We start from the raw sequence: 12325 nt of genomic DNA on the forward strand, positions 1-12325 counted from the left end.
TTTTCAGACCTCATTACTGAGTCTGATGCATACAGGGCATTATTTTTCACCTAGGGCCTCAGCTCTGTCCTCAGGGGGCTTCGGCTGGGGAGTCCGGTGTCGGGGTCCCTTTTCGGTTCCTCTCCCTCCCCAGGTCCCCCCAGGTTTAGAGTGAACGGGGGAAACCGCAGGTCGGCGTGCACAGATTCCGACACCGTGAAAAAAGTCAGTGCTCCCCTGATGCAAAGGTCTTACTAAAACCCCTTAGGTTTTAGTAAGGTCTCATCTCTTCATTCCTGCTGGGGCTAAATTACAATTCCAGAGTGTAAACTTTAGAACTATCAGTAAAATCAACATCTGTGGCATTGAACTTTATTAGATAATTGATAGTAATTGGGGTATTTGTTAAGGATTTACTCTGCCAAGCATCATAATAAAATGGGGGGTAGATTCGGGTTAATCAGGCACCACATGGGACTCAGATTAGGAGGCACTGAATACCCATTCTGCAGTAGAGGGAACTGAGGCACAGAGAGGTTAAGTGACTTGCCCAAGGTCACACAGCAGGCAAGTGGCGGAACTGGGATTAGAACTCAGGGTCCCTGACTCCCAGGCCTGGGCCCTTTCCCACTAGGCCATGCCGCTTCTCCATTGTTCAACAGTGGTGTTATCCTCCAATTACGGTCCTGAATTACAGAAAACTACAAATTCCTTCAGAATGGATCGATCTCTTTACGTTCCCTATCTTATTTCGCTTTTTGACAATTGTAGATAAAGGGAGAGGGCTTCCGCTGCAGATAGCCTACGGGAATTCATGAAAACAAAATAAACAAAAAACACACCCACCACCACCCCCGGCCGCTACGCCTAAATCCAAGGAGACCAGACTGAAAAAGTCCTTCAGCAGGGCCTCACCCCAAACCGTCCATTTAGATAAAGCCGACGGTTTCGGATCATATGTTGTACGGGAGGGTAAATCGCTACGCCTTTAGTCTTACGGATCTGAATCCCACCAGCTATCCTAGGCAAGCTTCCCCTCCAGGACTGGTTTTAAGAGGCTGAGCTTTAAATTTACAACTGGCAATGGAAATGTTTCATGTTTATCCTTAGTTGAACCACCTCAGGTTCTCTCAGCTTTAAGAACAACACACTAAAGACAGATGGAAAGTTATTTTTCCAAGATGTGAGAGCTTCTTAATTTTACCCAGCAGGGCGTATTGCATTACAGCAAATTTTCACCAGTGCAGAACTAAGTCCCAGAGACGCAGTCTTCTGTTGAAACTCCTGCCGTCCTGAACAGATTTCATTCTCGCTTAAACAAATCCCTTCGGCCTCGGAGTCCTAACATCCATTTCTATTACGGTCTGAAATATGTCACTGTCTTGACTGGCTCAAGGATATAGAGTTGATTCTCTCCCCTCCAACCCCATTTTGCCTAGAATAAAAAACTGAGCCTATTTTAGGATTTCTCTTCTAGTGAGCCTAGGTAGAGGTCGATATCCAGATATTTTTTAATAAATCAAAGACGTGAGACCCCAAGACTGATTCAGGAATGTAAATGAGCTCGTGAAACAACAGCACGGAACCCAATCTACTGGTCACAAAAGGGAAAGTTGCCGATTTATCTGGGGGCAAGGGAAGTGCAAATATTTGGGCCGGACAAATGTGGTAATACTAATAATGACAGCATTTGTTACGCGCTATGTGCCAAGCACTGTTCTAAGCGCCGGGGGGATAGAAGGAATCAGGTTGTCTCACGTGGGGCTCACAGTCTTAATCCCCATTTTCCAGACGAGGTCACTGAGGCGCAGAGAAGTTGAGTGACTCGCCCAAAGTCACACAGCTGACGAGTGGAGGAGTCGGCATTAGAACCCACGACTTCTGACGCCCAAGCCCGGGCTCTTTCCACTGAGCTGTGCTGCTTCTATCATTATCGCCTTCAGTGGGAAAACACTCAGAGTCAGTGCCACGTATGGAGAACTGAAGCCTTAGTAAAGCTTTCCATTTTCCCATTCTTGCCCTTCATTTGGGTGGTCCTGTTCCTTAATTTTGTTTGTCCATGTTTGGTTTTTTTTAACAGTGTTTGTTAAGCTCTTACTATGTGTCAAGCTCCTTTCTAAACGCTGGGGGAGATGCGAGCTAATCAGGTTGGACACGGCCCCTGTCCCACATGGGGCTCCCAGTCTTACTCCCCATCTTACAGTTGAGGAATCTGAGGTATAGAGAATTTAAGGGACTCGCCCAAGGTCACAGAGCAAACGAGTGGCAGAGGCGGGGTCAGAACCCAAATCCTTTTGACTCCCAGGCCTGTGCTGTATCCACTAGGTCACGCTTGACAGTTCATCATGGGCTGTTTTTCTGTTCCTTTTGTACGTCCCAGTGACTATCTGGTAAAGTGTCTTGCACAGTGCGGATGCTCAGTGACCCTATTCCTGGTTTCACCGGTGAGGGATGGTGGGAACAACACCACGTGCCTCCGTCTCAGGAGACAGGTGTATCAGGTGTACAGACACGTTTTTGCCATCAAATCCCGGGGCAGAGGATGGTTCTTGAGCCGGGAGGGAGACTGTTCCTGGGATGGTTCCTCCGGGACCCGGTGAAGGAGAGGGAGATCACGGATCCGGGGGCGGTGGGAACCGCGCCTGAGGTTCCGGGCGGGGAGTCGAGGCGGCGGGAGAGGGTGTCCCGGGGCGGGGGAGCTATTTGGAATCGAGCCACATGCCAGGCAGTGAGGCAACTACTTTTAGGGGCAAACGGATCCCTCCGGGCTTTTAGGGATTTACCGGATTTAGCCAGATTTCAAAACACCAACAGCTAAAAATTGCAAGAGTTTGTTAAACTTTAATTAACAATTTCAGTGCCCAATTGGACCGATCTTCTCCTAGGTTGATTTGGAATCGTCAGCCCTTCCACTGCCATCAGTAAGTCTGCCAAGAGCTAACTGGAAGGTTTGGTATTTCCACCCGCCATCAGTATCGGAGGTTTCTGGATGAACTTTCCTTCTCCCAACTCGGGGAACCGTCCGGTGCTTCCTTGGAGAGCCCCAAAATTAGTAAAACATCATTTTTAGCACAATTTTAAAAAGCTACAACTCGGTAACGATCCCCGTGTTTACAAGGGCCTGACGGTGAAAATCCCCATCTGATTATCCCTTTGCAGGTGACCTGTTGCGGTGAGCCCACAGCATACTGCCTTATCAGCTCCCTCCCCTCTTTCCCCGCTTCACCTCCCCTCAGCTAAGCCCCCTCTCCCCCCCCCGCTTCCCTCTGCTCCTCCCCCTCTCCCTTCCTCTCCCCTCAGCACTGTGCTCATTTGTGGATATTTTTATTACCCTATTTATTTTGTTAATAATCATGTTGGTATTTGTTAAGCGCTTACTATGTGCAGAGCACCGTTCTAAGCGCTGGGGGAGATACAGGGGAATCAGGTTGTCCCACGTGAGGCTCACGGTCTTCATCCCCATTTTACAGATGAGGTAACCGAGGCACAGAGAAGTTAAGCGACTCGCCCACAGTCACACAGCTAAGTGGCAGAGCCGGGAGTGGAACCCATGACCTCTGACTCCCAAGCCCGGGCTCTTTCCACTGAGCCACGCTGCTTCCCCATGAGGTATACCTCCCCTTAGTTCTATGTATCGTGATTAAGTTGTCTTGTTTTGTCTTCTTAGTGACTGTCTGTGATCCCATGAACAACAAGGAAGAGGCTCGTTAAGGACCGCTGGGCTCTACCTGAGACAGGTGATTGCTGGCCTGTGGGGGCGGAGAGCGTGGAGGAAGGAGTGGCCTCCTCTCCCTGCTCTACCCCGTAACGGGCCTGGCCCCGTCAATGACTGCCAGGTAGAGCCACAGCCGCGGCGCCTAAGGCAGATAGAAGGCGGTCGGTCGGTCTGACTCCCCAAGCATTGAAGCAGCAGCGGAAGAGCCCTGGAAAGAAGCAGAAGGCAGCAGCTCTTGGAAGCGGAAGGAAGAAGGATCGGCAGAATGGGCTCCCTTGATCGGCAAACTGGCCCTGGACCCTTGGTGGAGTGAGTGAGTGTGTTTTCCGTGTCATTCCCTTGCATGTTGATAGAACTAAGTAAAAAACTTTCCACAGTGACTCCGGTGATCAGAGATGTGGTCTGAATTTAGACCTGTCACCGAGGCTTCCCCGGTCCAGGAAGGTTCCGTTTTCCCTCTGCTTTCCCCCCCTTCACCTCCCCTCAGTTTTCCCCCTCTTTCCCTCTGCTCCTCCCCCTCTCCCTTCCCCTCCCCTCAGCACTGTGCTCATCTGTATAGATTTTTATTACCCTATTTATTTTGTTAATGAGGTGTCCATCCCCTCGAGTCTATTTACGGTGATTAAGTTGTCTTGTTTTTGTCCCTCCGTCTCCCCCCATTAGACTGAAAGCACGTCAATGGGCAGGGCTGGTCTCTATCCGTTGCCAAACTGTCCATTTCAAGTGCTCAGTATAGTGCTCTGCACACAGTAAGTGCTCAATAAATACTAATGAATGAATGAAGGTCCTGGTTGGTACAAACTGGGGGCTGGTGAGACCTGTGCGGTTTTGTTGGGTTTGTTTTAAAGTCACATTAGGTGACGACTGGTGGAACTGGGATTAGGACCCAGGTCCTTGGGGCTCCCAGCCCCACGCTCGATCCATTAGGCCACGCTGCTTCTGGTTGAAATCACATTTAGGGATGGGCTCTTCGGCAAGGGGTAGACGGCCCGGCGCTTAGAACAGTGCTCGGCCCACAGTAGGCGCTTAACAAATAGCAACGCTGTTATTATTATCCCTTGCCCCTCTGGGTAAGTCAGGACGTCAACAGTGTTGGAACAGGGAGGGCTGTGACACGAGAGGCAGGGGGACGCCAAAGGATCCAGACGTTTTCCTTAACGGCAATTTATCACGGCTCTTGGGTTTGCTGGTTGTTGCATTTTAATTATAATCTATGATATATATAATTACAATATATTATAGTATTTAATTATAATAGCGCTTACTAGCTGCCTACTAAGTGCTGGGGTAGGTATAAGTTAACGAGGTGGGACACAGTCCCTGTCCCACACTGGGCTCACAGTCTAAATAAGAGGGAGAACTGTTTTAAGAGTTTTATCCTTCCTCTGTTCCTGTTGCCAATCCATCTCGTCTCCCACCCCCTTCTGTGTCACCCTCACTAGCTCCATTTATTGATTCCCCCCGCCCCAGCCCCATAGCGTGGCTCAGTGGGAAGAGCGCGGGCTTGGGAGTCGGGTCGTGGGTTCTAATCCCGGCTCTGCCACTGGTCAGCTGTGTGACCCTGGGCAAGTCACTTCACTTCTCTGGGCCTCAGTGACCTCATCTGTAAAATGGGGATGAAGACTGAGAGCCCCACGAGGGACAACCTGATGACCCCGTACCTACCCCAGTGCTTAGAACAGTGTTGGGCACATAGTGAGCGCTTAACAAATACCAACATTATTATATCGCAATTTCATTTATTTACATTAACGTCTGCCTCGCCCTCTAGACTGAAAGCTCGTCGTGGGCAGGAAATGTGCCTGTTATATTCTAGTGGCCTCTCCCAAGCGCTTAGTAATAGTAATGTAATGTTGGCATTTATTAAGCGCTTACTATGTGCAGAGCACTGTTCTAAGCGCTGGGGGAGCTACAGGGTCATCGGGTTGTCCCACGTGAGGCTCACGGTCTTAATCCCCATTTTACAGGTGAGGTAACTGAGGCACAGAGAATAATAATGATATTTATTAAGTGCCTACTATGCGCCAAGCACTGTTCTAAGTGCTGGGATAGATACAAGATCATCAGGTTGATCCCACGTGGGGCTCACAGTCTTCACCCCCATTTTACAAATGAGGTAACTGAGGCACAGTGACTTGCCCGAAGTCACACAGTTGACCAGTGGCGGAGCCGGGATTAGGACTCACGACCTCTGACTCGCAAGCCCGGGCTATTTCCGCTAAGCCACGCTGCTGCTTAGTACAGTGCTCTGCACAAAGTAAGTGCTCAATAAATACGACTGACTTTTAATCAATCAGTCAATCAAGGCCATTTAACGATCTCCTCCCAAGGGCAAGGCACTTTTTCAGCAGTGGAGACAACAGAGGCGCCACCGAACCCCCTGTGAGCCAAGGCCCCCTTGAATTAGAGTCCTTGGACTGTCCCCCAGCATTCAGTACAGTGTTCTGCACAAAGCCAACGTGTGGCTAATGCGACCCAAAGTGATCACACTAATAACACTGGAGTTGATTAAATAGCTGTATAACAGTGGAGGGCGTAAGAAGTCGACTTCTGGATTTATCACCACAGGAGATCGAACTATAGTATTCAGAGAGCCATCCAAAACCTCTCAGTTTTCTTCCTGAGAAATAATATTTGCTTACCCTTTTTGTCTGGCAAAGCCTGCACCTTGTTCCACTCTTCATTCTCTTCCTCACTCTCCTCACTGCTTGTGCTGCTGACGTCCAAGACGATGTCCCTTTTGGGATCCACCCGGAGAAAGTTCCGGCATTCAAACGTCAGGTGACCGGCTGAAGAAAACGACATCACGTGAATAACCCCGAGAAACGGGTGGACCGCGTGAATGATTTTAAGCCTCCTCCAAGAGGCCTTCCCAGACTGAGCCTCCCCTTTTCCCTCCGCTCCCTCTGTTTTCCCCCCCGCCTTCACCTCCCCTCAGCTAAGCCCCCTTTCCCTTCCCTCTGCTCCTCCCCCTCTCCCTTCTCCTCAGCACCGGGCTCATTTGTAGATATTTTTATTCCCCTATTTATTTTGTTAATGAGGTGTCCATCCCCTTGATTCTATTTATCGCGATTAAGTTGTCTTGTTTTTGTCCGTCCGCCTCCCCCGATTAGACCGTGAGCCCGTCAGTGGGCGGGGATTGTCTCTACCTGTTGCCGAATTGTACATTCCAAGCGCTTAGTACAGTGCTCTGCACATAGTAAGTGCTCAATAAATACCATTGAATTAAATCCTTCTGGAGAGCGACTGCACGTAGTGAAAAAGAGGCGTAGGGGTCACGAGTGCTCCCTAGGCTTCTCCCGGCAGGGATGACTGAGAGGTGAGACATCTGTTCCTCCCGCCCTTTAGTAGAGAAGTCTCTTCCACATTTCTCTTTTCTCCTCTGCCACTCGGCATCTTCATTTTGTCTCTTTTTCTCCTTTCCGCGTACGCTGGGGCCACCTAACCTCTCGGGTTTCTCTCCCGCCGCCTTCTCCTTGCAACCTCCCTCCCTCGGCCGCTCTCGGTCTGGTCTCCTGCAGGTGCCCGCCGTGGGAATACTGACTTGGGCCTCCTGGCCCTCGTCTGGTTTACGATGCTTGGCTCAGTGGAAAGAGCCCGGGCTTGGGAGTCAGAGGTCATGGGGTCGAATCCCGGCCCCCGTCACTTTCAGCTGGGTGACTGTGGGCAAGTCACTTCACTTCTCTGTGCCTCAGTTCCCTCATTTGGAAAATGGGGATTAAGACTGAGCCCCACGTGGGACAACCTGATCACCTTGTAACCCCCCAGTGTGTTGCACGTAGTAAGTGCTTAATAAATGCCATCATTATTATCATTATTATTATTATTATTATTATCAGAGATGTCGGGCCATGTGCTCCACGTCAGATGCTTTCAACTCCTGGCAAGGGAGCAACCCTCCCTACTTAGTAGAGCAAGATTTATCAGTGCTAATCTGCAACCAACTCGCCTTAAGATTCAGTGAATGCTTCATAATCTGGAAGTCACCGAGTTCAGTTAACAGAAGCTGGGCCGCGCGATGTTTTCAGAAGTTTACCCACCCCTTGCTCATGTCCCGTCCAGCGGGATCACATGGAGCTGGACCTCTGCCTCAGCAATCGATCGATCATTCGATCCGTGATATTTACGGCGTGCTTACGGTGTGCAGAACACTGGAATGAGCGCTTAGGACTTTCCTTCTTCCTTTAGGATGCCCAGGGAGATGAAGTGACTTGTCCAAGGTTACAGAGCAGGAAAGGTCTGTCCTGTAATTAGAACCCAGGTCCCCAGTTCCCAGTTTTGTGAGTATCTTGTGAGTATCTCCAGGGCTTTGGACGTCGTTTTTCCTTAAACAGTGGTGGCGGGCCAATTTTTAGAAAGAGGATAATAATATTTAAGCTCTTACAATTTGCAAAGCACTGTTCTAAGCGCTGGGGGTGGGTACAAGGCAATCAGGTTGTCCCGTGTGGAGCTCATAGTCTTAATCCCCATTTTCCACGAGGGAACTGAGGCACAGAGAAGTTAGGTGACTTGCCAAAAGTCGCACAGCTAAGTGGCGGAGCTGGGATTAGAACCCATGACCTCTGACTACTCCCAAGCCCGTGCTCTTTCTACTGAGCCACGCTGCTTCTGCTGTTACCAGGATACCTGGTAACCTTGAGAAGCGCTTGAAAAGTATCATTACTTTAACAGAGCTCTGAATTTGGTATTTGGAGTGCACCCTTTTCTGAAAATGCTAGACGACGTCCGTTGGCCCAAGAGGCGGAAAACCCATCGGCTAGATCTGAAACGGTAAACCGTTTCCTTCTCAAGCGGCCTCGTGTTGCTTTCCACCATAAAGGACGTGTTTTTAAAGATAACTTTTGTACACGGCCCACCCTAAGCAGGACACGTTTGCTGAAATCTTGGTATTGTTTCGGGGAGGACCTGCCCTTTGGGAAAGGCCCATCTGGATTGTAGGCGAGTGTTTATTTTCATGGGTATTACAAAAGAGTCACTCAATTGAAGGTAGCACCAAAAAAAACTGCATGGGTCATTCATTTGCAAATAATGTTTGTTATTCCTTCAAAAGAATACTCCATAGGCAATTCTTTTCCAAAATAGGGAGATCAATCATGCTTTAAAAAAAATTCTCCCATCTCCATCTTACAAAGAATTGTATTGCCACAATGATATTTCTGTCAACCCATGATTAAAAATCTCTGCAATAATCAAGAAGTATGTTTTAATGAAAACTGTACAATATGTACTGCCATTTGGTTTAGCACCTATTGTTGTTAATGACTATTGTTAGACATTTTTTAATTTTCCTCAGTCATCAACTTAAGCCCACCCACATTTTCTGACATAAAAGAAATTGCCTTTCCTGACCTCTTATTGTCAACCCTATAGGCAGTACGTAAAGGTTCCGGCCCAGAGATAATGAACGGGCCGATTCATTTTTATTTTGGTCAACGGTACAAATACTTGTCTATCATAAAGACCTCCATTTGAACAGTTGTGGAGATGTGACTCTTAACAAAGAGAAAGGTCCAGTCTTTCATAGTGGTAGCTAGGCAACCATCATCTAAAGATGGGTGTGAGTGAAAATTAGAAAAGAGGGAACTTTAAAGATCAAATCCACTGTTCCATTTTTTTATGCCTGAGAAAGCACTTTCCTTCTAAAATGAGGGAACAATGCTACTCAAAGACTCCCGGGAGACAAACTAGAAATTGCTGCCTGTCCGACGTTGTTCACCTCAAAGGTCGAAGATGAGCTCCAGAGAACAAAGCCGGGAGGACTAAGAGTCAAAGGGTCACTGACTTTTTGAACGACACTCGGCCACGGGAAGCAGCGTGGCTCAGCGGAAAGAGCCTGGGCTTCGGAGTCGGAGGTCATGGGTTCGACTCCCGGCTCTGCCGCTTGCTAGCTGTGTGACTTTGGGCAAGTCACTTAACTTCTCTGGGCCTCAGATACCTCATCTGTAAAATGGGGATTAAAACTGTGAGCCCCTCGTGGGACAATCTGATCACCCTGTATCCCCCCAGCGCTTAGAACAGTGCTTTGCACATAGTAAGCGCTTAACAAATACCACCGATTATTATTTATAAAGTCCCATGCAGAAGGATCTGAACTACTCTGAAGTTAAACTGCTTCGGAGCATTGTTCAAACCAAGGAACAAATCACACTTCCTTACCCACCTCGTAACCATGAACGACCGCAACCTTTATTTTGATGGCTTTGCCGAAAAGCAAAGGGCTGTAATTAACAATGCCAGCCGATGATTTCATCCTTCGGTATACCCGTGATGTAGGCTGGAGTCATCACTAGGGTTTTAGAAGCTGTATTTTTAAGGTGATGTGGGTGTCTGGGGAGGAGGGGAGGGCCTCTGCCTCTCGCATCCTCTCTCTTCTGGCTCTCCCCCGGAAGCCCTGCCCACTAACTGTATTTGCACAAAATGAATATATCTTTAGTCACCAATTTCATTTCCAGAATTAGAGGTTTTCCCGTATTCGGGGGCGATGTGTTTAATATTTTTTTACCAAGTGAGTTAGAAATTTGCAGCTTTTTAAAGTGGGGCTCAGTCGCACACACAGAGTCTATCTACAGGACGCGAGGGACAGGCCAAAGTTCAATGACACCTCCCACCCCCTCCCGGATCTGAAAGGGCTCTCCCCAAGCACCTAACTTACCCCTCGGGAGTAACTGTGTGTACTAAGAGGATTTGGGCTCTTGGTTTCTATAACCCGAGGTCCTCAACTGAGCACCAAATTGGACTTCTTCAGCCTGGCGTGGCGTCTTGGACACCGGAAAGTGGATCGGGGCAGCAGATGTTTTCCGAACTCCCTGCAAGGTCAAGCTAACATTCTGGAAAGGATATTTTTTGGTCCATGGCTGACATATCTGGGCACTCGGGAGCGCAACAACGTGTGTTGCAGCTGCAGCCTGATGAAATGGTATGGCCTAGTGGAGAGAGAACACGGGCCTGGAAGTCGGGAGGACCTGCGTTCCGCCACTCCTCTGCTGTGCAAGACACCGGGCAAGTCACTTCACTTCTCTGAGCCTCCGTTACCTCGTCTGTAAAATGGGGCTTAAGACTGTGAGTCCCGCGTGGAACGTGATCCGGTTAACTTGCCACCAACCCAGCATTTAGTACAGTGCCCGGCACAGGGTAGGTCCTTCGCAAATCCCATAAAAACACACAAAGAGGAATGCAATGAAAAATCCATCTGTGCTTCTTATTGTACTTACGGTAGCCACATTTCTTACATCCCGCCCTGATGTTGTCCTTGTTACCACCTGAAATACAATTTGACATGATTTTAGCAGGCATCCAGACAGGTGAGAATAATCATGATGATGATGACGGCATTTGATAATAAATGAATGTTGGTATTAAGGTTTGAGGGGAAGAACTGAGAGGCGGAAACAGGTTATTATAGCTACAATCCAACCTAATAATGTTGGTATTTGTTAAGCGCTTACTATGTGCAGAGCACTGTTCTAAGCACTGGGGTAGACACAGGGTCATCAGGTTGTCCCACGTGAGGCTCACACTTAATTCCCATTTTCCAGATGAGGTAACTGAGGCCCAGAGAAGTTAAGGGACTTGCCCACAGTCACCCAGCTGACGAGTGGCAGAGCTGGGCTAAGCGCTTACTATGTGCTGAGCTCGGTTCCAAGCGCTGGGATAGATACAGGTCGTCCCACACGGGGCTCACGCTTTTAATCCCCATGTTGTAGAGGAGGTAACCGAGACGCAGAGAAGTGAACTGATTTGCCCCAGGTCTCGCAGCAGACAAGCGGCGGAGCGGAGACTAGAACCCAGGTCCTCTGACTCCCAAGCCCGGGCTCCTTCCACTGAGCCACGCTGCTTCTCAACGCCAGTGGAGAACGCCACCGTTTCCTAGGATAAACAGACTCAGAAGTCGAAGCCCTCCCCCCCCCTCGTCCTACTGGCGTAAGCCACGACTTTAAAACCCCCCCAAACCCCCCGAGAGCCAATTTACAGACACAACCCAATTCCGGTGACTCATACTGAGCGCTGGAAAAACGTAGAATTCAAAGTCAACCATTTGGGGCAGCTATTTGGATTGCAGTGAATACTCTGGCTCAAAGGCTTAAAGGAGTTTAAAGCAGCAGTGAGGTTGGGGTCGCGGGCTCAGAGCGCAACGCTCGCGGCCACTGAGTCACCCTGGAAGGGCACCCAAAGCCCTAACGGCTCTCCGTTATCAATCAGTCAACGGGGGGTATTTATTGAGCGCTTTCTGTGGGCGGGCCACTGTATTAAGCGCTTGGAAGACGACAACGTAGTAAGCCCGATCCCTGCCCTCTTGGAATTTGCCGTCTAGTGGGCTTCACCACGTAAAGTAGATAAATCACAAGCCTGGGAGGCGGAAGGGTGTGGGTTCTAATTCCGACCCTGCCGCTGGTCTGCGGCGTGGCCTTGGGCGAGTCGCTTCACTTCCCTAGGCCAGAGAAGCAGCGTGGCCCGGTGGAAAGAGCTCGGGCTTGGGAGTCGGGGGTCACGGGTTCGAATCCCGGCTCTGCCATGTGTCAGCTGTTGACTGTGGGCAAGTCACCTCACTTCTCGGTGCCTCAGTTACCTTATCTGGAGAATGGGGATTAAGACTGTGAGCCTCACGTGGGACAACCCGATGACCCTGTATCT

The 12325-nt window shown here is 49.3% G+C and overlaps 1 protein-coding gene across 1 annotated transcript in view; it reads right to left on the reverse strand.

Annotated features, from left to right (window-relative positions):
* Positions 1-12325, reverse strand: part of SREK1IP1 (SREK1 interacting protein 1) — a 29327-nt gene that overhangs the window by 3999 nt on the left and 13003 nt on the right. Inside the window, exons 2-3 of the mRNA XM_029069439.2 lie at positions 10906-10953; positions 6337-6483 (exon numbers count right to left, since the gene is read on the reverse strand). Of these exons, the coding sequence (XP_028925272.1) occupies positions 6337-6483; positions 10906-10953 (195 nt within the window). The remainder of the gene's footprint in view (positions 1-6336; positions 6484-10905; positions 10954-12325) is intronic.

This window comes from Ornithorhynchus anatinus, chromosome 1 (assembly GCF_004115215.2).
Source record: "Ornithorhynchus anatinus isolate Pmale09 chromosome 1, mOrnAna1.pri.v4, whole genome shotgun sequence".
Lineage (NCBI taxonomy): Eukaryota > Metazoa > Chordata > Mammalia > Monotremata > Ornithorhynchidae > Ornithorhynchus > Ornithorhynchus anatinus.